Here is a 26,523-nt window from a genome sequence, read left to right as displayed (position 1 = left end):
GCAGACACACTGTATATTTAGTACTTCTCTATTTTTTAGTGACGTTGTGGTTGCCTGCCACCAATCACAGCGCGACAACCGCGCACTTCGAACGAAAACGAAAGTTTACAACGAAATTCTTTCTCTGCAGCGATACAAACTAAAAACAATGCATGTTTTTGATAATAATTGATTACTCATTTGCTTTATTATGTATTTTTGTTTTGTTGTTATTGGTGAGCGATTGTTTTTACCTTGTGTTTGCGGAAAGTTTCCCCCCAACCGAATGACAGCAAGATGATTTGACACTTCGGCAATCGCAGTGAACTGTTGTTGTTTTCGGTGGTGCATTGTTTTGCTACTCATCATAGCGATACGCGACGGAAAACATAAACGTCCGAGAGCTGTACGTGCGATAAGCTGTAAATCTGCCGTACAAGTGAACAAACGTGATGAGCGAGCTAACAGCCGAGGAGGTAAATAAAAATTCTGCACATTTTCGCTTTTATTTTTCACTCCACCATTTCTAATTCATCAAAAGCATGACGTTTCAAAATTGTATGTTAGTTAATGATGTCTTGTAGATTCGGAGGCGGCGGCTCGCGCGCCTCGACAGGCGCACGACCAGCGAGAACCAGGACATGCACGAAAATCGAGGAATCTCGCCGACTGAAGCAAGTGCCACAACCATTGTGTGCAACAATGTGCATTTGATTGAGCAGCAGGACATCACAGAGAAGATGGAGGTGGACGTTGCATTTACCCCTTTTGTGGCTGCTGAAGTGCCTCCCAGCTCAGACGTCATCAAACCAGAGAAAGAAGAGGCACAGATCAAGCAAATAGAAACAACAATGCATCATGAAGATGAGCATGTGGAGGATGAGCGGGCCTTTGTAATTAGAACCCTGAGTGAAATCTTTCAATGCCAGTTCACAACCCGACCGAATATGACCGCCGCCGGCGAATCAGCGGAGACTGGTGAATCGCCATCGAATGTCCTGGTGGAAACCTGCACCTATTTGTCTGAAATGCCGGATTACACTGACATAATCAGTAACGTCCTGATGGAGCTGCTGCATATGCCGATGTGGAACGTGCAGTATGCGAGCGAGTGCTTCGAACGCGCGGACATCGCAGTGAAAGTCTGCAAACCGCAGCACACCGACTTTTTACAATCGCTGCGCAACCAGATGTTGGATTACAGCATATATTGGCTGAAAAGGAAGCCGACGCCGCCGGCGGACAAGCGCGCGCTTTCCTTCCCAGTTCCTCTGGACAAAATGTCCGTCCTTACATTGCCAATTTTGCACGACGAGATTCGATACTGCTATTTTGTCGCGCTTGTGTGGCGAGCCAACACGCGCTGGCCGGTGTTCGTCGACATTTTCACGCCGCTTTTGCACAATTTGCAGGTGACAATGATGCACACCGGCTTGGTAAATTGTAATCCGCAGCCGGGACGTGTGCTGGGTATTCTATTAAGTATCCGTCGACCAATTGCGACACTCGTCCCACAATTGGCGCAGTTTCTGCCGAAGGCAGTAACCACTTCGTACGGGCGCGAGCTTAGTCGCTGCTCTTTTCTTGGACCCTTCCTGAGCGCTTCGTGTTTTGCCGAAGACGATCCCCGAGTGGTCGACCAGTTCTTCCCTTTAATGGTAAATGGTGTTAATGTGATACTGCAGGACGCGCTGGATACGATACGCGTGGGGCTGGACATGCATCGCGTATTCATGCACGAGATCTGCCACAATCTGTTTGCGAACACGTCCAGCCGCGAGAGTACCATCGAGTATTTCGCGACGTTGTTGCGCGCGAATGAGAAACGCTGTCAGCTGCTGGTGGAGGAACGCACCCTCGCCAGCGATGGTTTTATGCTGAATGTACTCAGTGTGTTACAGAGGCTCTCGCTGCCGGTGACGCTTGATCGCGTCGATCCGATGCATATCTTTCGACCGTGCAGCGTGGTGGATATTAAAGGCGAGACGCGGTTGCGTTTCTCGCAACAGGAGGTAGACGAGTGGTTTGCGAGCGTAGATGATACGGGTTTCGCCGACAAGCCCAATTTTCCAACTCAATGTTGGTTCCTTACTTTGCACTGCCATCATCTGGCGCTTCTGCCAGCCATTCAGAAGTACCAGCGACGCTTGCGGGTATTGCGGGAGCTGGAGAAGTTGATCGAGGATATGATGGACACAGAGGCGCATTGGAGGCACACGCCGTTTAAGCTGCGCAATCGACAGATGGTCACGCGTTGGAATAATCAGCAAAAACGTCTGATTCGGTACGTGTTTGTCTACCATTTCAGACATTGTTTACTATATTTATTACTTTATTACAGCTCCAAAGCATGTGCGGATGCTTGTCTGCTTGACAGAGTTCTGCTTCGACGCTGCATGACTTTCTACACGTCCGTAGCGGAGTTCCTACTCGCTGTTTTATTGAATACGCGATGGCCGATTCCTGCGTCTGCATTGCTTGATTTAGATTTTGGTTTAGCCATGGGATCTGACTGGAATATCCAGCCGATGTTTGCTGCCCTCCCCGAGTGGTATGTCGAGGACATCGCCGAATTTTTACACTTTGCCTTACAGTAAGTATTACATTTACAAAAGAGAAGTGAAGAGAAATGATAATTGATTGGATTTTAGGTTTGGCGCAGCGCTGGTGAGTGAAAGCATGGAGGATTCGATGATAACTTTCTTACTGGTGATGATCTGTGCGTCGCACAGCATCAAGAACCCCTACCTTGTGGCAAAGATTGTCGAGGTAGTGTTCATGATCAACCCACAGGTGCAAAACCGCACCGAATACATGTATAGTCGCATCATGGCGCATCCGATCTCGCACACCGCCCTTCCCTCCGCACTGATGAAGTTTTACACTGACGTGGAGACGACCGGGTCTAGTTCCGAATTTTACGATAAGTTTACTATACGGTATCACATCAGCTTGATCATAAAAGGTATGCAATATAAAACTAATATAACAGTTTTTATTTTAAATTTTTCTTGTAGGAATGTGGGCATCAACGAACCATCGCCATGCGTTGATCAATGAATCTCGCAGCGGCAAGCAATTCGTCAAGTTTGTGAACATGCTGATGAACGACACCACCTTCCTGTTGGACGAGTCCCTAGAATCGCTAAAGCGTATACACGAGGTGCAGGAGCTCGTGAAAGATACAACCAACTGGAACATGCTGACACCCGAACAACAGCAGAACCGTCTGCGGCAGCTAAATCACGACGAGCGCCAATGCAAGTCTTACCTCACTCTGGCTCGCGAGACCGTTGACATGTTCCACTACCTCACCGTTGACATCAAGGGTCCATTCCTGCGGCCGGAGCTCGCCGATCGGCTCGCGTCGATGCTCAATTTTAATCTGCGCCAGCTTTGCGGGCCCAAATGTAAGAACCTCAAGGTGCGCAACCCGAGCAAGTATGGCTGGGAACCGCGCTGGTTGCTTAGCCACATTGTCGATATCTACCTTCAACTAAATTGTCCTGAATTTGCCAAGGCTTTGGCTGGTGACGAGGTAAGTCTCGCTTGATTTTAACTAGTTTTGCGGTAAAGTTAATTTGTTTGTGTCTCATTGGTAGCGTTCATTCCGAAAAGAACTCTTTGATGATGCATTATCGGTGATGCAGCGGTCTGGAATTAAAACTCCGTTGGAGATTGAGACTTTCCGCGCGCTGGCTGCTGATGCGCAAAGAGTTCTCGAAGATAATCTGGCTTCCGAGGACTGGATGAACGACGCGCCCGAGGAATTCAAGGATCCACTCATGATGACTGTTATGTCAGACCCGGTTTTGCTGCCGAGTGGACTGATCATGGATCGGTCGGTCATACTGCGACATCTTCTCAATAGTAGCACCGATCCTTTCAATCGGCAGCACCTTACTGAAGACATGCTACAACCAGGTAAATTTTACGCTATGATTGTGATATACAATATGATATTAATTTCTGTTTTGTTTGTTAGCGGCTGAATTGAAGGAACGCATCGAAGTCTGGAAGTCTGAGCGCGGTGCAGCGCAAAAATAAACGACATGTGGTGGGCGGTTGCGCCGCGTTAAATTTTTGTTTTCAAAATTAAGTAGCTTTAAATTTTGTGTAAAACACCAATCTACCAAACAGGACACCATCTCAAGGCTCGAATAACACATCAAGACTTACAATGACTGCCACTTACTCACAATGTAATCATTTGACGACATGTGTTGGAAGATTGCAACCCAAATAAGTAGGAAATGGCGAAATTCAACAAAGTGTAAATATTTCATAAAATTGTACTTGTATCGCTTATAAAATTGAAATTATGTTTTTGTATTGAGTATCCGGCAACATTTGACCGTGAAATATATTATGTTCATTTATTTCTACGTGATGGCGTGCATTATTTGATTTACATTATCTGCATATTTTCAATTCTTTCAGAGTAGGTGGGTGGGACAACCGAGAGGATTGAAAGGACCATTTTATGCGGGTCAGGCACAGGTATAAAAGGGCCTGTGCGTATCGAGCTCAGTGCTCTCCAGGTCCTCTATTTAGAGTTTTCAATTTTTTGAAAAGTGTGATTAATAAAGGCGTCAATTGTTGAATTGATTTTTTTATTGCTGAATCTTTAACAAAACGTGATTTTAAATAGTTTATCTTAATAAAGTTTTGTTCTAAGATATACCGTTTTCTTACTTATCACCTTTATTCAATTCGTTTCTGTGTGAATTCAAATTTTTCTACAAAATTGTCAATAGGGCCTAAACGATTAGCGTTGGAACAAAATGCTCCGTAAATAAATTAATGAGAATTCAACAAGCTATCAGATTCCGAAATCAGAATTTGAAAATTCCAACTTTTAAAGTCGACATAAAAAAGAGAAATCTTTTGCCTTTTTTATGGCGAAAACTTTTCATACGATTCTTCGCATGTATTTTATGGCATATTTTAAAAATATGAATTTTTGATTGTTTTTTTCGGATTATGATAAAACAAAACATTAGAAATACTCTATTTTAGTAAGCTTTTGTTGTACAAACATTATTTAAGGCCCTATTGACGCCGGCAATTTGAATCAAATATAACAGTTTTATGAGTATATCTTCTAAATCAAACATATAATTAAAATAATGTACTAAAATATTTCACTGAGATAATTGACCTCTTTCACAATCTGATATAAAAAACTATTGTTTTTGAAATTTATAAAAAATGCAAAAAATAAATAAAAATATGGCGGAGGCGCCTGACATTTTATCAAATGATTCTACTTATTTTTAAAAATTAATAATACCGTTGTGTAGAGCGACTCTTAATTATTGTATAAATGTAATTTTTTACTCATTAGTACTTACCGTTTACCATGCACACGCATTTAAGTGAAACGTGTACCTCCAGTAGCACTTAAGTACTGATTATCTCAGAAACTAATAGTGATAATCAAAAACGGAAAACTGCATTATGTTCAGCAAACAATTCTACACATGATAAGATTTTAAAATTTTCATTTTTTAGCCAGTGAAAAACAATTTTTCAGAGCTATTTTCTCGGAAACTATAAGTGCTACAGCAAATGTGTTTGCATTTTCTTCATGACACGATAAGGCTCTATAAAATGGCAGATTTAGTTTTTTGATTCTGAAAAGTTGATCAAACACCACTCAAAATTAGTCAAGAGGTTACACTTAACTATTTCATGGCTCAAAAATTATTTTTTAAGCTATAAGAAAATGGAAAACGCCAATTGATTAAGAGTTACAAGGGGATGAAAGATATCCAGTCAGTTTTTCGATATCGCCATTATTTCGGAAAAACCTGGTGAAAATCGAAACACACCAAATTGAAATACCTTTCAGATTTTCACGAAACTTTCTAACATGGTGTAGAATGATGCAAAAAGTCCATTAATCTTGGTTCTGTTTTCCTATCTTAATTAGTTTTTGAGTTATTGACCATTTTCAATAATTTCGTAATTGCTGCAAATTGAAAATTTTAAAGTGCTATATAATATAGAATTCCTCCCTGCAGTTAAATCTGCAAGCTATTTTCGTTTATCTCCATAGGTTTCCGAGAAAAGTGGAAAAAACTCAATTACTCGATTTCTCCATCAGTTCTTAAACAAAAAATAAAAATTGCAAATAGGGCCTAAAAGGTGAATGTTATAATAAAATTTTACTTAAATAATCAACGTAAAATTAAATTACTTATCTGAATTTCGAAACAGAATTGAAAAATTCCAACTTTTAATTTTCAACATAAAAAAGAGAAATCTTTTGCCTTTTTTTATAATAAAATCTTTTCTTTAAAAATTGTTTGTGCCATTTTCGTCGTTTTTCAATAAGCATGCTATCTTGTCCAGAATTTTTCAAGGATCACGAATATGTAGTTCTTTGTTTTCTAGCCCTTTTAGTTGTCGAGATAATTACCATTTAATCTTCAAATATTCGACTCTCCCGACGGAATACACGTGTTTCATTAAAATTGCAAATTGAGCCTAAACGATTAATGGTAGCAAAAAAAGTTACTTAAATAATCAATGTAGAATTAAATTAACTATCAGAATCCGAAATCAGAATTTAAAAACTCCAACTTTAATTTTCAACATAAAAAGAGAAATCTTATTATCTAATTATCTCGAGAACTAAAAGAGCTAGAAAAAGAAAAACTTGATAACTTTGATCCTTGAAAAATTCCCTACAGAATGGCATCCTAACTGAAAAATGATAAAAGTGGCACAAAAAATTTTTAAAGAAAAGATTTTGTTATAAAAAAGGCAAAAGATTTCTCTTTTTTATGTTGAAAATTAAAAGTGGGAATTTTTCAATTCTGTTTTGGGATTCTGATAGATTATTTAATTTTACTTCGATTATTTAAGTAATTTTTTTTTCATAACAGTGACCTTTTAGGCCCTATTTGCAATTTTTATTTTTTGTTTAAGAACTGATGGAGAAATCGAGTAATTTAGTTTTTTACACATTTCTCGGAAACCGATGGAGATAAACGAAAATAGTTTTCAGATTTAACTGCAGGGAGGAATTCTATATTATATAGCACTTTAAAATTTTCATTTTGCAGCAATTACATGATTATTGAAAATGGTCAATAACTCAAAAACTAATTAAGATAGGAAAACAAAACCAAGATTAATGGACTTTTTGCATCATTCTACACCATGTTAGAAAGTTTCGTAAAAATCTGAAAGGTATTTCAATTTGGTGTGTTTCGATTTTCACCAGGTTTTTCCGAAATAATGGCGATATCGAAAAACTGACTGGATATCTTTCATCCCCTTGTAATTCTTAAGCAATTGGCGTTTTCCATTTTCTTATAGCTTAAAAAATTATTTTTGAGCCATGAAATAGTTAAGTGTAACCTCTTGACTAATTTTGAGTGGTGTCTGGTCAACTTTTCAGAATCAAAAAACTAAATCTGCCATTTTATAGAGCCTTATCGTGTCATGAAAAAAATACAAACACATTTGCTGTAGCGCTTATAGTTTCCACGGAAATCGCGGCGGAAAATTGTTTTCCATTGGCTTAAAAATTAAAATTTTAAAATCTTATCTGACGTAGAATATTTTGCTGAACATAAGGCAGTTTATCGTTTTTGATTATCACTCATAGTTCTTGAGATAACCGGTGCTGAAGTGTTGCAGCAAGTATACGTTTCACTTAAATACGTCTACAGGGTAAACGGTAAGTACTAATAAGTAAAACATTATATTCTTAAAGTAATTAAGAGTTCCTCTACACAATGGTATTATTAGTTTTCAATAAACATTCGAAATACTAATTAAAATGTCAGGCGCCTCCGCCACATTTTAGTTAATTATTTGCATTCAATAAAAATTACAAAAACCTTAAATTTTTATTTCAGATTATGAATAAGGACAATTATCTCAATGAAATAGTTTACTACATTATTTTAATTAGAAGTTTGGTTTAGAAGATATACTCAAAAAACTGATAAATCTGGTTCAAATAGAAGACGTCATTAGGGCCTTAAATAATGCTTGTAGAACAAAAGTTTACTAAAATAAAGGATTTATAATGTTCTGTTTTATCATAATCCGAAAAAAAACTTCAAAATTGATCATTTTAATTTATGCCATAAAAATCATGCGAAGAAACATGCGAAAAGATTTTGCTATAAAAAAGGCAAAAGATTTCTCTTTTTTATGTTGATATTAAAAGTTGGAATTTTTAAATTCTGATTTCGGAATCTGATAGCTTGATGAATTCTCATTAACTTATTTAAGATGCATTTTGTTGCAACACTAATCGTTTAGGCCCTATTGACAATTTTGTAGAAAAATTTGAATTCGCATAGAAACGAATTTAGTAATGATGAAATAGTTCGACCCTGTGTTTCGACCGAAAATATTTTAAGGTAATAGTTCGATCCTGTGTTTCGACCAAAAATATTTTAAAGAAATAGTTTCACCTTGTTCTTCGCACGAAATTTAAATATAAATTTGGCACTTTCTATAACAATTATCACACATTACCAATTGCTCTATCGACAAATATTATTTCTAAACACGCAGAGGTAAATATCGTTAAAAATATTAAATTAACTGCCATATATTTTATCACAAAGATATCTTTTGGAATTTAACAAATTATTACGATGTGATGTGACAATGATAAGATTTTTCACTTCATCTTCTTGTATCCAAACTTGGATCCTACCCTACGTTTCCCAGTGACCGGTGGCTCATCATTGCAGCCACTACCTGTCAACGGATTGCGCTGAATGTTGGACCCGGAATACTGGTACATCGGCCTTGAAGCACCAGCCTCAGCGCCATGCCCCTGGGCCCCAAGCAGCCCCCTGCCAGCCGGCTCTCCATCTCCAGCGTCTCCCGATGCAGCGTGGTCCATTTGAGGGCCATCTTGTTCCGGTGCCTCATCCATCCCGGCGCCATCTTCTTCCCTGATTGAATCACGCTCGGGAACAGCCTGTTCCGGCTCGTTATTACCCATACATCCAGCTGGGAAAACACTGGAATTGCAGGGCTGGCGTCGTGTAATGCGGAAGGACTTCTTTCCAGCCACGCTGAACATCTGATTCCTCTCGTCGTCGGTGCTCTGACTGAATAAATCACCGCGATGCATTCTTAGGTCGTTTTTTCAGTATTATCGTAAATATTTGTATACGTGCGATCAGACTGGTTCGCAATTGAATGAAAGCAATTTAATATTAATATTCGGCACTTGTTTTGCAAAGGCAACTTTGATTTCCCGATTTTCGCCAACATAAAAACAAATTGTTTCGAGAAAATAGTGCAGAACGATTAAAAACAAATAGTTCATATTTTATTATGTATATTTACAAATTAGCTACAATTTCTTACAATTGCTGTTATACAATAGTCAATTTATTAATGCATTAATCAAGAATAGTACAATATAATTATTTATGATTAACAAAACGAAAGGTAGTATCCCAATTCCCTAAACAATTGACATCGATATTTACACATTTAACTAGCCAACATTGGTCATTTCTTAAGAGTGAGTTTAAAATAATCGCGCGGCGGCCATATCATATAAGTTACGTGTTTGTTCGCGTGAGCCGCAGTCCGCCGCTCCTTAAGTGTAATATATACAAATTGTCTAAAAATGAGTATTCTGTTGTTCTACGCGAGTGTGCGCTCATCCTACAGGAACGCCGCCGTCGTGTGGTACAAGCGCGCCAGCACTTGTACGTGCACCGGCAGGCAGGACAGGCGATCACGTGTGTTGTCATCCAGTGCTAGCCACGACAGTGCATTGTACCCTTCAAGGACGTACCTAAAACCAGACCAGACCAGACATGTTTAAACATGGTTCATTTTGTATTTATCAAAAAAATATAGGTATACCTCAATACATCCGTCGTGTATTGCGAGTCAAGCGCGTGAGACGTGATGGCCGTTTGGGGCAGAAACTCCTCGGAATTCTGCTGCACGTTCGGGCTGTGCAGGTGCAAAGCGTTCTTGAGGAATGCCGGACAAACGCCCTCAAGGTGCGGGCAGCTGGCCCAGAACCAACGCGGCATCTTGCCGGTGGGTGCCGTGCTTACGAGATAACCAAGCGCAAGCGGCTGCTGCAGAACTGTACCAATCTCTTCCAGCTCGCCGCGCTGCGTCCCCGAATTGGAAGGAAATGGCGACGGTTGATTGACGTGTAGTCCGGACGGACTGCCCATCAAGTCGTCACGACGTGGTGAACCCGTTGGGGACGTTACCGCGCCGCCATTGTCCGTCCAGTTGAAGATGTCGCCAAAGTCTTCGTTAAAGTGTTCATTCATATCGTCGTTTAGATCGTTAATATTAAAGAGCTCGTCGTCCGGGTCGATCGAGTTTTGTTCCTATACAACAAACAAACAAAAACAACATTATTCATCTGTAAATCAAACGATGAGGGTTCTATACGTACTTGGAAGGTGGTTTGGCTAGATTGTGTCGTGGCGCTAGTTGGAAACACCAGGATATGCGTGCAGGTGACGTCCTGCGGCGTATTTAGATGCGAGTTGACGCTGATCTGGCTGAAGCGTTCGTCGGGCGTGAACTGGTCAGGCATCAGCCGCAGTGTGCTATCCGGTTCCAGACTGACGAGACATGCGCTGAGGATGCTCGGCACGTGTTGGCCCATCAGTGAGCACTGCTGGCACACCTCTTTGATCTGTTTGCTGGCTGCAAGCAGGTTCTTGCGACTGAGCAAGAACGACCAGCCCTTGAGTTCACCATGCCCAATACGTCCAAGTCGGCCAACAACGAGCCGCCATGGTTTGACGCTTTGTGAGATGACGCCGAGCACGAAATCCATCAGCTTCTGCAGGCCAAGGCGGCGTGCTAACGAAAGCGACCGCCGGCGGCGCTGACGGTTGGGAATGTTCACGTTGATCGCGATAGTCTCGAAAATCTCGCCCTTCTCATCGGTGGCAACGGCGAGCAGGTAACTCTGGTCCTCAGACAGGCAGTAGGAGAGGTATAAGATGGAGGCGGCGTCCGACGGCTGGCCAAAAGACTCGGCATTTTCAGCTTTTGCCTTCAGCGGACCGAGCACATACGGCGGCGAGTAGAGTTTATAAGCCGCTCGATTCTTTTCCTGTATGCCGCAACGGCCAAAACACAAAAATCAATAACAACTCAACCAAAATGCTAAGCAGTAAACAACTTACGTCTTTATTTTTGAGAAAAAGTTCTGCAGTTGCGGCCGTACCAAAACCTGTCAGCGTTTTTCCAGCGCTGTTGGCATGCGTGAGTCGTCTTCGCGACTGTGAGAAAACAGAGAGCGCGAGTGATCGCATATGGTCGGCGTGACGTTTGCGACGAGCACGCGCCCGCCCCAGCTCAATCACACTCTCCTGTGAAATGATTTGCACGCTGACATTCGCGCGGTGCGCCTCACCCAAGTTCTGCACCACTGAGTCAAAGTTGCGCAACAGTGACAGACACGAACTAACACTGGGTGCGCTGGTGTCGGTGAAAGGGTCGACAATGTAAACGACGACAGCGGGAATCTCCCGTTCGTCCTCTTCGCTCTGCAAAGTCGTCGCACACGTACTGGAAATCTGCGTGGTGGGCAACGTCGAGAAACTAGAATTCGCCGAGTGATCTGGGTCTTTGATGTCCTCCTCGGAGGCTTTCGGCGTGAGTGGAGTAGCAGGTTTGTCAACTGTGATAGCCGCGCCTGCTTCCAACAGCAGGTCATCTTTGCCGGGAGATGAGTTATCGAGAAGCGTGTTGTCCATCGGTAACTGACTCAAAAATCCGAGAGAATTTCGACACGAACTTGCATAACCTACACACATACAAAGAAAGCCACACATAAACACACAGAACAAATAACCATTTATTGATAAGCATACTTGAAATGTCTTCGGTTTCGCTAGATTTGGTGTCGGGAAGAATCGCCCTCTTGATGCGCACGATTCCCTCGCGCGAGATCTTGCTGATCGCTTGATGCCGTCCCAATTTACACATCTCATACGAGCTGGACAGCTCTCGGAAGAAGCGGCGTGTACGTTTTGCAATCACCTCGTTGTCAGGACAGAGGACCACAAAAGCGATGTCTCTGGAGTAACTGTACGGCTCAAGTAACAAAGCCTCCCAGTGCTGAAGTGCGTACGGTGATAACGACAACCACTCCTTCTCGTGTCCCACGATAACGCTGGGAATCGGCTGTGGTTCGCAGCGGTCGTCAGTGCCACGACCCGCCAACCGATGAAATTGTCGCCAGGTGAGAGGACCTTTTACAGCCGAAGGTGGCTCCCACAGCCGCGTTTGACACTTCTTTTGAATAGCGGTCTGTAAGAGCGGCTGGAGGCAGCGCATCACGCGGACAATGTCCTGGTTGCACTGAGGGCCACGCGCACGCAGATACGGCCAGCGGTGAATGGAGTTTTTACCGTCGCGAGGCGTCTCACGACTACGACGCGTGAAATCACCGCGAAAATCGCACATGGAGCGAATATTCTCGCGCAAATCGCCGTAGTGATCCAGCACAATGGTGGTAATATCGTTGCCGTCTGTGAATTCGAGGATGTTGAGTTCAGCGGCGACGTTGGCGGCTTCTTCGCGCGGCGTGTCCAACCGAAAGATCGCATTTGCACTGTTCTGTATCACCACGCACTGCTCGCGGATCAGCTCCATGATGGAATTCTCGCTGCTGCTTACAAGACTGACATTGCCGACGTTCAGCGCTGGATCCTGTGCAATACCAGTAATTTCCATCTCGTCCTCGTAGAAGAGGCCGCTTTTGTGCGCCAATCGTCGATTGATAATCGCAGAGAAACCGCAGCTGCAGCGAATTTGATCGTCATCGCTAGGCATACCGCTGGCGTCCAGGAAATTACCCGAACCGGAGTTATTACTGGCGTTTGGCAGGTAAATAAGCGCGTCGGCGCCCTTAATATTGCCAACCACCTTGGGGCCGGCATTACACACGCACAGCGTGCACGAATCAAAGTTATGGTCGCGGAAGATGTTTAATAGCGTGTCGGCCAACAAGATGTTCACCAGGAGGCTGTTGACTTCAACGCGACCAAGCGCCGGATTGGGCGCGATAGTATTTGCGCTGGGATTCGGAGTGATGGCTTCCTCCATTGAGTTGGTGGCTGTGGAAGTAGCAGGCGAGGGCTTCTCGGCGAAGAAGTCTTTGTTCTTAAGGAAAAGCTCCGCTGCGTTGCTGGGCATTGCCGTCGTACAAGGACGCTTCTCTTCGGTGTTGGCATTGGTGGTCGCCGGTGTGTTAAGCAGCGCTTCGCGTTGTTGCATCTCACGCGAGATCCATGACGGTTTGTAAACGCAGTTGGTAGGTAAAACGACAGGCGGAAGGTTTTGGCTAGGGAGGTTAGTGAGCGGCGCATATTTACTGCTCCCGAGCATCTTGCACATCAGCGGCGGCCGAAAAACAAAACTCCAATCCTCGATGTGCTCTTCACGTGGACTACCCATGGCTGGGTAGATTTGCGGGCCGACAACAATGCCACCGCCTAGATCTGTAGTGATCTCAAGCTGGGGTGAGGCAATTGGCCGCTCGAGCGACGGCGGTGTTGGGAACATTTGCGCGAGATGCTCGGCGGGCGGTAGCATGGTGGTGAAGAACTTTTTCTCTTCACCGGTAGGCAACAACGGTTTATTGCTGCCAGGAGGTGTGGCCATTTGCAGGACTTCAGGCGATGCTTCGTCCTGGTTGTCGAAGATCTCGTCCAAATCGTTGTAGCTTACTTTGAGGCCTTCGCTGGTCAAAAGCGAATCCTGTGATGTTTTAACAGCACCACCCGCTTCCTCTTTGATGCTTGTTTTCTTATCCAGTTCCTCGTCGAATTCGTAAGGATCACCTGGTCGTTTGGCGCCGCCGCCTTGCATGGTTTTACCGCCTCCGCTAGGAGAAACGGGGTCATCTCGTGGCTCCACTTTGATTTCTTGCGAGTACATTTCGTAGAGGTCGGCGTTCTTAACGTTACGCCACTTGGAGGAGTCATTGGCGTCTTCCTGACCGCGGTAGCGCTTGACAGGATGGTTAATCCACGCTGTCATCGTCGAGTAGTCATAGAGCAAATTCAGATTGGGGTCCTCTTCCTCAGGCGCGTCCTCCCGTGGCATGAGAATGGGCCGTTTAAGCGCCTTGACGACCACTTCTTTCGCATCGTTCTTCATCGGCGTTTTCGGCGTCTTTGGCGTGCGCGGCGGCAGCGGTGTTTTGGGCGTGTCCTCACCGGCTTCGCCGCAGTCAACCGCCTCGCCGCTGGCTGGTTTCTCATGCATTGGCGTCTCGTGCGGCGAGAGCGTTGGCATAATCTCTTCTTTGATGGGCGGCACGCTCGGAGGTTGTGCGCTACGCGGATTAGGCAGCGGTGAGGGCGCACCTACCGAACCCGGCGGGCTGCCCACCGACGGTATGACCAGAGACTCCTGCGTTCGAGGCGCGCCGCCGCCCGCGCCTGTCGGAGTGTAGCTGCCGCTCGCCGGACACCTGCAAACGGAGACAATATAAATAAGCGTGAGCCCAAAACCCCACCTACCAAGAGAGACCGCTGAATGCGGCAGAGAGAACATTTGAAAAGAAAAACCAACAAATTAGTCGTGTGAGTGAAAGCCAACACCACCCCGTGCCACCTTGTCATTTTGCGATCGGTTGTTTCTTTGTTCATAAATTTTTATTTTAGTTTTCTGGCTTTTAAAAGTTCGCAATTTGACCAACCTGACGACCTGCGGCCGCGAATGGAAGGGCGCAACGTTGGCGACGCCCCCCTTCGACAAAGATGACGTGCGATGTTCGCCCGGCCCGCCGGACGAGCGCTTCCTACATCTGGACAACACACACACATATACAGGACACATGCAAAATCACATCCGTTTGCAGCACGCGGCATGCACGCCCGCGCGGGTATACACAAAACAAACCCAAGCGCGTATACTGCCTGTTGCAAACAGCGAAAATCGCCTACACTATCATCGATCCGCGGGGAAGACGGGGTGTGTAAGGCGGTGGCGCGAATTGACTTACTTGGAACAAGTGCAAATGACTTTACGCAGCGGATCGCTGTACTCCCATTCGGATTCCTCTTTGCCAGTGGTGTACGCGTGCATGCATTCCTGCCACACGCGCTCTGGTATCACCGTGGATGCGGTCGGAGAATGCTGCATGGATGCAGTGTTCGCCACGGTGCTGACGGCGAACGGACCCGGGTGCGAAAGGCGCGTGTCAATTGGCACCGTCGTCATCGTGGACGACGTTGATTGCATGGGAGGCGAAGGTGGTGGCGTCATTGGTATACTCCCTAGGCGAACACAATGTCCAATGTAAGGATACGCTTTGAAATCATGCATGACCCAGTGTGGCAAATAGTGTGTAACGCGTTTATACCTGCACTTTTATTGATGGAGGACGTTGTGGTTGTGGTATTATTAGCAGTGGGTCCACTCGCTACGTTGGGTTGGTCCATATCGGTGATGAGGACATAGCAGGCGGGATATCGCATACGTACGCCGCCGACAATCACCTCGACGATATTACCGTAACATCCTGCCGACGGCCCGCCGCCGTCCAATGTCGGCGCGGTGCCGTTGGAGTCCGATGGTGATGGGGCAGGAGTCGAAGCAGCCGTGGAACCAGTCATTGCCGAGACGCTTCGGTCAATCGGGTAGAACTGCGCCCATTCGTCAAGCAAGCGTGCGCCTTGTTCGGGTCCAGCTGCCGATGTAGATTTGTAACTGTTCCCCGTGAGGGTGCCAGCTAGACCGAATGGTGCGAGGATCACTGCAAGAGAATGATGTATATTTACTTTTAAATCGTTTCACGCGATTTTGAAGACAAACCTTGTATGCCCTGATTGGAAGCCTGAGCGCGTTGGAGATGATGTCTTTGCACTTTTCGCACGGGCGGATGCTGCCGTACGTCAATGCTGGCGCAGACGGAAGACTCGCCGTGTACGAAAAACGCGAACGAGAAACTGAGGTGGCCTTCGTTGGTATCCCCGCAGGGCTGCACGAACCATTTGCCCAGGCGCACAAAATCGCGCGACAGAAGACAGCGCTCGATGAGGTTGTGCAGCGCCTTGAACAAGAGCGACCTGCATTCGTACGACAGGCCGCTCTCCCATGATCCCTGCGAACCCTGGTCACTATCTGTAAACCACCCCCGAGAGGTTTTAATGAGTAAATGTCGATTGGGGTTGCATTCAAGCAATCGAGCTTACCCTGTTTGAGTAGCTCTGGCGCGACCAAGTCCATCAGGTCCGGCTCCTCGCCGTACCAGAAGATCCACAGCTCCTTGGAAGCTGCCAAACTAAGCGGAGGCGGCGGCGCCGGAGGCGGGACGATTTCATACATGCTGGTGCTCTGCTGCGGGGTGGCGACGCGCCGCCACACGCATAAAATATCGGCGGCGAGGCATCGCGCATACCCGCGCAGGATTGGGTCCTCCAGGGGATCCCCATTGAAATTGTTATCGCTCCACACGAGCTTGCGCCACTTGATACCCGATAGCTCGGTCTGCAATAAAGAACAATAACATCAGCGACGAGTGGAAAAGCGGCGAAAATATTTACGCGAGCCGCGAGTAAATAAACAAAAATGTTTCAACGATAACATCGCACGCGCCACGCAGCCCGCACGAGCGGCGAAGAGATGCGAAGAACCGTAAGCGAGCAGCGGCGCGGTGAAAACACGGGCAAGTCAGTGAACCTACGCCGCGCGCTCGCTAGCGGCACACGGCTCGCGCACCCAGCAAGTGCGCCTGTCCGCCCGCCGGGCGCCCCGCGAGTGTCGTCTGTTTACATACAAAAATGCGCGGCCATGTGACGATACCAAGCGCGACGCGTAACGGCGCCCGAACGGGACCTACATTCGGCGCACGCCGTTCGGACTGTCGCCGGCTGACATGCTGCGCGCCCATCTAGCGGCGACACTCCGTACGTGCCGCCCGCCGCCCGCGCGCACCTGGCCACTATAATTATGCGCTCCGCGCTCGCTGCATGCGAAAGAATCGCGGCTACGAGCGCGAATGCCGCGAATTGATATGCGGACGGCGCGCCGCAGCTTTTCCGAGCGAAAGCGGCGCGCCAGCCGGGAAAGCGACTCACCAGCGCGAAGAAATTGGTGTGGCAATCCTCGAGACTCGCGCCGTTCGTCTGCAGATTTGGGTGCGTCATCCTCGCAGTGCGTCGATAAACACTTCTTCAGCCCTCCGGAGTGGCACTGCCATGCTTTCACATCGCTTCCCCGATGCACTCGGCGACGAACACAGATACACTCGGCGAGCGCGACAAACACCGCAGCGAATGGACGACGACGTCGGTGGGATGCGCAGCGGCTGCGGCGACGGTGGTGCCGACTGCGGCGGTGGCGGCCTCGCTGGCGGAGCACCGCTCCCTGGGGCGGCGAGCCGTATGCTGGGGGCGCCTGTGGCGCTTCACGTCGCCCGCCGGCCTCCTATGCGGAGCGGGGCATCGCGCCGATGCGGCCCCGTGAATGCTGCACAGCCGCGGCCAGCCAAACACTCTTCGCCTCCTTCGGATCGATGTTTTCGGCACGGGCGGCGGCGACCGGTACGCACCCGGCGACGGATTCACCTCGACGAAGGCGGGCGCGACGCGATTCGCGAGTCAGGGCGCGCGCGTTGCTGCTAGGCTCGCGAATATTGGACGAAATGTAGCACAAATCTTCGTCGAGAAAATGGCGGAGTGCGGTCGACTCGTCGAGCTCTGAATGGACTTCGCGAAGCGCACGAACCCACGAAGCGCTGGCCGAGCGTGCCCGACGCCCGTCGTCGGTGGTCGACTTTCGAACTACCCAACCCCTCCAACCACGGCAACCCAACACACACACGCACTTTCAAATCTTTCCAAACTGCGCACGCACGCACACGCAAGTTTCACCACACAGAACAAAACAAGCAAAGGGACTAGTAGAATTAAAAGAAAACTCAGCGCTCAGACTAACTGTTTATTGTATTGACTCGTCACATTTTCAATAGTTAACGATAATTCAACGGTTACAATCAGTAAACACTAGAACCCGTCCACGCTACACCTAATTAATCAATCAATCGAATCATCATGGTACGCACTCGCCTCACCTACTCAAAAATCGAATCATCTTACATAAACGCCTATCGTGTGTATAACAGTAATTCATCAATAATAATAATATATTGCACTAGTGCAGGTACGGAACGGAATAACGACAGTAAATTGACTGAATCGACAACAGCGTCTTCTCATCCAATGCACAAATATTACTGCGTCGGGGAATCTCGCTGGGTGATCGAATTAACTAGTCATCACTTTGCAGTGCGTGCGCGTCTAACAACCTTGCTTCATCAGCAAGCTCGCCAGCTTAAAGACACGCCACCAGGCGGTCAGCGGCGGCGTCGGGCCCTCCTCCATCGGCGTCTCCTGCGGTTTGCCCGCCGTGGATGCGCTGTCCTCGTTCGAGGACGAATCCTTACCGCCGTTCGCCGACGTATTATCCTTCTGACCGCTGATTGCTGGCGACGTCATCTGAACAAACAGAAAATTAAACACAAATCTCGGCATGCTGAGATTTCGTTCGTTTCGACTCACGTTTGATCGACTAGATTGCAGTATATTCGTGGTGGTGCGTGCGGACGGGCAGTCGGGCGGCGAGTCTGTGAGAGTCCTGCACACGGCGTCGCGGCTCCTGCGCTCGCACGACGATATCGAGCGAATGAGTGCGCTTCCAGCGCGCATGTAGGTCACCGTCGCGAGGCCGAACGCGCGTCGCACGCACGCGGGGCGCCCACACGCGCGTGTACACAACACCGATTACGTAATCGACGCGGCGGCGCTTTATTGGAAATTTGTAAACACGGCGGGCGGCGCGCGCGTGGCTTTACTGCCGCCTGCCCGCCAGCCAGTCAGTCAACCTTCACGTTTCATTCACATCCAACGCATAAATCACACACAATTCGCATCATTGCATCCAATTACTCTGTCACACACACCACACACTCAACAAACACGCAGCAGTCTGGTTTTTATTAGTTATACTTTTAATAAAATTAAACACTTCGTTTAACTATGTACAAGAATCAAATCAAGTTCGTGTTAATATAAATTACTATCGTTTTACAATATGCTCTGCAAACGTAAGTAGTTTTTGTTTAATGATTGCACTCGTCCACCACCAAAATTTTCAATTTGCGCTGCTGGCGCGCAATAATAAGTAATTAATTTAAAAAAAAAATGATATGTTATACATTTTACAATATTTCACAATTTACGCGTGTCCGCCGCCTCCATTTTTTTACACTAGTAGTGATAATAAAAAAGAGCTGCTTAATGTATGTACACTCGCTATCAATATTCATATTTATATCATCAATATATCTATATATCAAATAAGAAACAATAAAAAAAATCATTATCATCATGAGCAAAAATGCACTTAAAATACTTCTAAGCGTCAAGTATTCATTTTAAAAAATAGGACCGTGTTTACCATCGCGCGCAAATGATTATTGCTCGTTTCGAAATTGGAAGAGGCCATCATCGTGTGCCTAGCGCTGTCTCAGCTATGATATGAACGCTTAATTAATAGTAATACTATGTTATGTTAGATCATGATATGACTGCGTGGTTGAAGGGCTCTGGAATGTCGTCTTGCAGTTAATCTCAAAACTGGTGTTGCCGTAAATGCGTCGTTAGTCTTTTTCGTATTAATCTCTGAATCATTGCACTCGCAGGTCGCCTCCTGCACCTCCATCTTCTGCTGCTGCTGCTTCTTCGTCTGATTGTTCGTCGCTGGTGTTCGCGCGACACGACGATTACTCCGCCAATGGGGGCGGGTATTATCTGTCGCCTTCGCGATAGTTGTGCGCCTGCCATTTGAACTCGCCGCTCATTATCCACTGCTGGCCGAGGGCGGCGTGCGCGCACGGTCGCAGCAGCGGCAGGTTCATGTCGCTCATTTCCGGTTTCTGCAGGCACTGGCCGGTGTTTACGTGTTTTATCGTTTTTTCCTACAAAACACAATAAAAACCAGTGTTACAAGTGAGTTTTTCGTTGAATTTAACCGCAAGTTTTACAAAAACCAGCGATAAAACATAAAATAAACAGTGATAATAAAATTTCTCGCTATAATCATGCATGAACATAGTTTTAATTCACTCAGTTGTTGAAAAAATGATATTTTAGTATCGCAATGTACAAAAATAACCATTTTTTAACAAAATTTCACTGATTTTTGACTATTTTTCATGATAAAATTTAATATTTTTACTTTAAAATTAATTTTCATGCACTGACCAATCAAAAAATGATATTTTACTATCGCCAATATAAAAAAATGCAATTTTTGACAATATTCCACCGATTTCGACCATTTTTTGATGATAAAACTTAATAATTACTTTAATATCATAGGTCCAAGCCTGATTCCCACCCATGCCATGGCATCGAACCAGTTTAACAGGTCCGTTCTTACGACTGGCGTCCAGACAATTATCATCGGCCATAATCTGCTGGCGCTTGGTGTACGCAAACACCTGATTACCGCCCAGATTGTGGCAGTAAGTCATGCCAAGGTTCTCGCCGGCTTTGCGACCCATTGTATCCAGACAATTCGTTGTCTCCACATTACGTATCTAAAAAACACGAGCCACGGTTACAACGAATTTAATACCAAAACCCAAGCGATAAAGATAGCAGAGTCATAAACGCGGTATCATTCATTACTGTTATCATTCTTTTATCGTTATCAGTCATAATACTTTGATGACTTTTTGTTTATCAATATTTATGACTGTTTTAAAATGACTTCGGAGGTGCTTTCATCATGCATGAGAACTTTTCACGCGCATTTGCCACAAATTCGAGCAATAAAAGATAAGAAACGTGGAAAAAATGAAAAATAATCATAGCATACATCTCCTAAGTAGTAGTAATCCAATGGCATCTGTGATTCGGGATAGATATGCTCCAAATACCAACGGAATGACTTGCATTGCAGGCGTTCCCGTAATTCCCTCCTGGAAGTAACGTCTCCGACAGGCACGGAGCGTGCACCTAGAGAAAAAATACTTTAAAATTCAATATTTAGGGCAATAGACACCCAAAAGCACCACAACCAGCAAACGCAAAGCAACTTATCAACAACAAAACTTTTTTTCAAAAGGTTAAAAATATTAGTGCAGGCAAAACAAAACTAAAAACTAAATAAAAAAGCAAGACATGCGTGAATGTGTGTGTCTAAGGACATGCATGATCGTGTGTTTTGTGTGTGTGTGTACACTCTCTCTCAACCTGGATTAATGTTATAGTAGAAATCCTTCCACTGGTCGAGCCACACCTCCGCAAGGCGGGCGTTGTTGTGGTTGACGATGCGGCTGGTGCCGCCCGGGAATGAATACGGCGTCGACTTGCGGAACACGTGGCCGACGTGCGAGCACGTGGCGATCTCCAGCGTGCCGCCGCACATCCAGATCTAAACGTACGCCGGCCGCCACAATACGGATGGGGGGTTAATAACAAACACACCATATCGTTAGTTACATACATCGAGACACATCAAATGAGATTAGTCACATACAATGTGTTAAATATATAAATAAAAATTGGTTATGGTTACGATTGTTAAAAAACGGTATTGAAACATGCGTCGGTTAATTTCACGCCGCCCTACGCTTTGTTATTATTAGCAATGATGCACCCGTTTGGTTTCTGGTTGGTTTTGGTTTTAGACATTCGATGCGCGCGCGCATTTTTTGCTTGTTTGTTTATTTGGTGCAAACCTGGATTCATCGCGTAATAGAAATCCTTCCACTCGTCCATCCAGACTTCGGCGACGCGTGCCGCGTTGTGCAGCACGATCTTCGACACGCCGCCGGGGAACGTGTACGGTGACTTGTCGCGAAAGACGTGCCCGACGTGCGAACACGGTATTATCTCCAGGATACCACCGCATTGCCATATCTTTACACATTTGCATGTTTTCATTTAAAAATTCCAACAAAATCAAACAACAAAACAAAATAATCAAATTTAAAGCATAAATCAACTTACTCGGAAGCTCATTTCAAGATTTTCACCGCCCCAGATGTCCATGCCTTCGTCGTATGAACCAATTTCATAGAAATAATCCTTATCGATGCTGAATAATCCGCCCGCCATTGTTGGCGTGCGCAATGGCGCTGTGCGATCACCACCACGCCGATCCATCTCACGCTGTGGCACACGATACCATCGGAAATTCAATTTCCAATTGAAGCCGCCCCAGGTCATATCCGACGCGCTGATGTACTCGAAAGTCTCGTCTGATATCACGTCGATAATCGGACAGACGACAGTTTTCCGGTCTTCGACGATACGCGCTAATAACGGCTCCAACCAGCCTTCTGTACACTCGCAATGCGCATCTAAGAAAGTAATAACCTGCCCTGTGACATGTTTGGCACCTAATAATCGTGCGCGTATCAATCCGGAGCGTTTCTCCGTACGTAAAACAAAAACAGGCACCGGGAGAGTCTTACAATACTCCTCCAGCTTGCGCCCGAGGTGATCCCGTTCGCTAGCGTCGTCTACAAGGATGATTTCTTTGAGGAGCGGCCGCGGGGAACGATTTATCACCGACCAGACGGTACGTAGCAGTGTGGACCAAGCCTCATTGTGGAAAACGATGACGATTGATGTGGTAGGCAGCAGGTTTGGGTATGATTTGTCTTTGCATCCTTCAAGTCTTACATCCGCGAGCGAGCGATTCAAGGAGATGGAATCGCTCGCCAGCAGGTTGAATTGATTGAGTTTGAATTTCTCCTTCATGAGCGCTTGTTGATCTGGTGGTGTATGGACTGGTTTACCGTGTTCGCCGGGTTTTCCAGCCACTGGCAGCACCGTCGGCGCAGGCCGCCATTTCTTTAATTCCGATCGTTTGTATTTTGTTTCTACTTTATTTAATCTGCAAAAAAACAATTTATTTTATGTATTGTCATTGATTTTTTATGCTTGTGCAGCATAATTGATATCATAAAATGATGAGTGTGCAGTAAACGTCCGTGACTTACTTATCATCGGGTTCTTCTTCTTGCGGTTCGTCGTTGAAGTCGTAGTCTTTGTGCTTGCCGGCGGCTTGCGCCGCTTTTTCCTGCGTGAGCGCACCGACCTCGACGTCGTACTCACCAGCCTTCTTGCAGTGCGAGCCGATGCACTCCGAGTAGAAATTGAGCAAGAATACGACGACCAGGAACCACACCAGCGAGGTGAGCAGGATTACCCGACACGTATGTATGCGCAACTTGCTGTGGAGCATCCTGGCGTGTTACGGATGCGTCGTGAAGGCGGGTGAAGACGGTGCTGCCGAGTGCGATGTGCGTCCGTTCGCGCCTTAGTATCCGGGCATGGCTTTCAATCGGCGGGCATGGCGCGTCTGGACGCGGAGTTGGAATTTATTCTGGCCGACGTGATCGACGGACGTGATTCTGTCGAGTCGTCAAATGCGTTCGTGCGCTTCGTGCGCTAGTTTCAAGGGCATTCAGAGACGTGTCACTTGAACGCGCATATATATTACATTGATAGCGCACGCGTATGCAGCGCCACAAGCAAGTCAAAGACACGTATTCATTATACATTTATATACATGATTGGCAAATAAATTAAATTCTGTAAATAATACAAGAGATAATACAATTTACAGATTATTTTACGTAAAATTACAACGTATAAAATACTATACATTTATTTAAACAGTTTATTTCCTAATAAACGAAACAAAATTTAAAATTTCAATTGTTGAAATTGACAGTTTCGATAACCTAGAATTCTACGCTCATACGACGTCCATTTTGAGTGTTTATAAACGTTCCACAACAAAGTTCCACATAGAGAAAAAGAAAAGATGGAACCAAAGGAAGGCGCCTCGAAATCCTTTGCAGAAAAGCAAGCGGAGCGTATGTCCCGCTTGAAAGCACTCCACTCTGCACGTAACAAAGCACGCGCCGAAAACCACCAGGAAGTCCTCAACGAGAACGCTCGCATGAAACTCCCAGCCAACTACGAAGCACGCCAAAGACAAGCCGAATGGTTATTAAAAGATAAAGAACTCCGCGCTGAAGCTAAACTAAAAGGACAAGACTACGACCGAGTTAAACTACTAAACATCTCCGCGATCGAAGCGGAAAATCAACAAAAACGCAAGAAGAAAAAGAATCCGGATGAAGGTTTCAGCGATTTTGAGGCTGCCACAGCCCGACAGCATCAGAGATTGATCAAAAACATGCCCGCAAAGGACATGGATCACTACGAAGAGGAAAAAGCGCGGTATGGCGACGCATTCTACGGCGGAAAGAATATAATCATCCATGGCATGCATAAAGACAGACCACAAGCAGTTGACAACATGGTGAAGGATCTTGAGGGACAGATTGCAAAGAGAGAGAAATATTCACGACGCAGGACGCACAACGACGACGCCGATATTGATTACATCAATGAGCGCAATGCGCGCTTCAATCGCAAACTGGACCAGTTCTACGGCGAATACACCACCGAAATTAAGCAGAATCTTGAAAGAGGCACTGCTGTGTAAATATTATACCACAATAAACACATTTTAGGTCTGAATCTCTCGTTTCAGTTGTCTAATCATATCATAATCAATACTTTACTTGCAAAAATATGTGATAATTTGAATAAATTTACGTGTGGAGGTTCGTTCGTTATTTACATTGCTTTATATCACCCACGAATGAACTATTCCTGCAAAAACAAAGAAAAAACATAGAATTTTGCTTGCATTAACATGAAATCTATGTTGAAATGTTGAAAACTTACTCCGTGTTATTCGAGGCGTCACATGTATGTGAATATTGTCTCCGGGGGCGGCCGATACTGTAAAATGTAGATTTTTGTAGATTGCAGACAAAGAAGATGGCGTGCATAACAAAAGCAGAAAAATCAACACATGCGCAGTTAATAGGTTTGGTTATATATAAAACAAAAAACACACACACGTCAATGCAGAGGTTATGCGATTTTTGGTAAGTTCAACGGCGTAGAGAGGGCCTTCAGCTGCGCCGCAAGTATACCGTGGAGGATGTGTGGCATGTCGCACTGCTCGCACTTGCCCATCGAGGGATGATTGTGGAATGTGCATGAGGGGCACGACCAGCCGCCGGTGTCGCCGCTGCCACTGGTGTCGGTGGATGCCGACGATGGTCGCCCGAAGTTGGGCGGATGGCGCTGCCCGACGTAGATATTACTATAGAATTCCGCGTCTGAAACAGATTCAACAATGTCAATGTGAATTCAAAATGGCGTCGATTAGTACCTCGTCGCTGTTGTTCCACACCCTGATCCACCTCAATGGAAAGATTCTCACATTGTCTACGCAGGTGGAGTATTTCGCGCAGTAATTGTTTCTCAAGTTGTTCGTTAACTGCGTCTTCATTAGCTGTGCTTTCTTGTTGTTCCAGACGTAGCACCTCTTGTTGCATCGCTGCGAGTTTATTCCGCTCAGCTTTTAGTTCGATTTTTAGCCGATCTATCTTCGCCTGTTGTCGCTGGACGGTCGGTGAGGGCGCTGTAAGCGTGATAGGTTAATACACAGTAAATGGCGGCGTTTGTTTCAGTTGTCTTACGCAGTGATAGGTCGGGCATAGAGTGATGCACGGCGCTGCCGCTGGGTATACCTTCGGAGGTGTCGTCATGGCAGCTGAGCGGGCGCGGCCGCCTCCGACGAAACGACGCCACACTGCCGCCGGTGGGACTAACAGTGATCTGGAGGCGTGACTCAAGACCTTTTTCAATATCGAAGCTGCTCGTTGAGTAGGTGAGGCTGGCGTTCGCCGACGTGATCTCAATGGGCGGCTGCGGCTCGGAACTAGGCGGGCGCAGTGTAAGATTAACGCTGGTGAACGAACGCTGATGCGCGCCGCCTCCGCTACCACCTGGTGTGGCCGGCGACGGCGTCACCTGCAGGCACGTGGTAACCTTGGCCTTGGCTGTGGGCAGAGGCGGAGTCTGCTCGGGGGCGGGTGTCAGACGGGCGCGCCCGGTGGTTGAATCGCGTCGCAGCGACGGCGAGATCGGCGGCTTCTGCCAGAGTTTGGTGACGGCGGCGTTGAGCGGCAGGCTGTCGGGACGCTTGGCGCCCATGGCGGCATTCTTCAACGGCGGCGCATCACAGTTTTTCTCACCCATATATAACAACTATACCTAACAATACGTATTTATCACATAACACCAGTCTCGACGGCGGGCTTATCACAGGCGTGAGAGCGTTATCGCGTCGTCGGCTCGCAACGTCGCGGCGGTCGGTCGTCGCAACGCCTACGTCGCGCCACTTGCTTACGTTGGACGTACACCCACGTCGTCTGCGTGCGTTCGTGATGTTGCACAACACAACAAAACACGCATCGTGCCCCCGGCGGCGGCGGCCGACCCTCGTCCGTGTCTCTTGCACGCGCCCCCCCCGAGTGGTGCGTGCTGCGCTGCTGCCCCTCGACGGCGCTCGCTAGTGCCTTGCGCGCGCGTTCCGTGCGCAAATACGGTGCCTGCGGAGCGTCGCGACTGACTTAAGTAATACATTCATGACCGA

The 26,523-nt window shown here is 46.4% G+C and overlaps 5 protein-coding genes across 8 annotated transcripts; 2 read left to right on the top strand and 3 right to left on the bottom strand.

Annotated features, from left to right (window-relative positions):
• The first annotated feature begins 199 nt into the window (after positions 1–199).
• On the top strand, positions 200–4,364 carry Ube4B (Ubiquitination factor E4B). The gene is made up of 7 exons (XM_065307135.1): positions 200–455; positions 564–2,263; positions 2,321–2,572; positions 2,631–2,944; positions 2,997–3,517; positions 3,582–3,903; positions 3,965–4,364. The coding sequence occupies exons 1-7, from the start codon at positions 432–434 to the stop codon at positions 4,024–4,026; spliced, it is 3,195 nt and encodes a 1,064-aa protein (XP_065163207.1). The 5' UTR covers positions 200–431; the 3' UTR covers positions 4,027–4,364.
• Positions 4,365–9,287: 4,923 nt separating this feature from the next.
• On the bottom strand, positions 9,288–17,679 carry skd (mediator complex subunit skuld). Of its 2 annotated transcripts, XM_065317924.1 has the most exons (11): positions 17,055–17,679; positions 16,170–16,464; positions 15,790–16,098; positions 15,338–15,730; positions 14,978–15,251; positions 14,672–14,779; positions 11,835–14,443; positions 11,145–11,767; positions 10,400–11,071; positions 9,844–10,331; positions 9,288–9,772 (listed from the first exon to the last, which is right to left on the bottom strand). In XM_065317924.1, the coding sequence occupies exons 1-11, from the start codon at positions 17,121–17,123 to the stop codon at positions 9,640–9,642; spliced, it is 5,973 nt and encodes a 1,990-aa protein (XP_065173996.1). In that variant the 5' UTR covers positions 17,124–17,679; the 3' UTR covers positions 9,288–9,639. The 2 variants fall into 2 exon arrangements, with proteins under 2 accessions (XP_065173996.1, XP_065174003.1); XM_065317931.1 differs by lacking the exon at positions 14,672–14,779.
• Positions 17,680–17,903: 224 nt separating this feature from the next.
• LOC135791262 (polypeptide N-acetylgalactosaminyltransferase 5-like) lies at positions 17,904–23,445 on the bottom strand. 2 transcript variants are annotated; one of them, XM_065301615.1, is made up of 7 exons: positions 22,994–23,445; positions 21,996–22,887; positions 21,725–21,905; positions 20,860–20,999; positions 20,345–20,578; positions 18,537–19,954; positions 17,904–18,473 (listed from the first exon to the last, which is right to left on the bottom strand). In XM_065301615.1, the coding sequence occupies exons 1-6, from the start codon at positions 23,236–23,238 to the stop codon at positions 19,784–19,786; spliced, it is 1,863 nt and encodes a 620-aa protein (XP_065157687.1). In that variant the 5' UTR covers positions 23,239–23,445; the 3' UTR covers positions 17,904–18,473; positions 18,537–19,783. The 2 variants fall into 2 exon arrangements, with proteins under 2 accessions (XP_065157687.1, XP_065157695.1); XM_065301623.1 differs by lacking the exon at positions 21,725–21,905 and adding an exon at positions 21,237–21,417.
• Positions 23,446–23,729: 284 nt separating this feature from the next.
• LOC135791308 (pre-mRNA-splicing factor Syf2) lies at positions 23,730–24,646 on the top strand. The gene has a single exon (XM_065301685.1). It carries the CDS (start codon positions 23,824–23,826, stop codon positions 24,511–24,513), a length of 690 nt encoding a protein of 229 aa, XP_065157757.1. The 5' UTR covers positions 23,730–23,823; the 3' UTR covers positions 24,514–24,646.
• Tab2 (TAK1-associated binding protein 2) lies at positions 24,551–26,511 on the bottom strand. 2 transcript variants are annotated; one of them, XR_010547994.1, is made up of 5 exons: positions 25,565–26,509; positions 25,255–25,506; positions 24,936–25,201; positions 24,759–24,815; positions 24,551–24,683 (listed from the first exon to the last, which is right to left on the bottom strand). XR_010547994.1 is itself a non-coding variant. In XM_065301661.1 (5 exons), exons 1-5 carry the CDS (start codon positions 26,124–26,126, stop codon positions 24,658–24,660), a joined length of 1,086 nt encoding a protein of 361 aa, XP_065157733.1. In that variant the 5' UTR covers positions 26,127–26,511; the 3' UTR covers positions 24,551–24,657. The 2 variants fall into 2 exon arrangements, 1 of the variants encoding a protein (XP_065157733.1); XM_065301661.1 differs by having other exon boundaries at positions 25,013–25,201; positions 25,565–26,511.
• Between the last annotated feature and the right edge of the window lie 12 nt (positions 26,512–26,523).

The sequence above is a fragment of the Atheta coriaria genome, unplaced genomic scaffold (genome assembly GCF_025399875.1).
Source record: "Atheta coriaria isolate IRGN ID8LTWV9N9 unplaced genomic scaffold, Caltech_Dcor_3.1 hic_scaffold_1_pilon, whole genome shotgun sequence".
Classification (NCBI taxonomy): domain Eukaryota; kingdom Metazoa; phylum Arthropoda; class Insecta; order Coleoptera; family Staphylinidae; genus Dalotia; species Dalotia coriaria.
The sequence above is the reverse complement of the archived record's forward strand: the minus strand, read 5'-3'. Positions and strand labels throughout refer to the sequence as shown.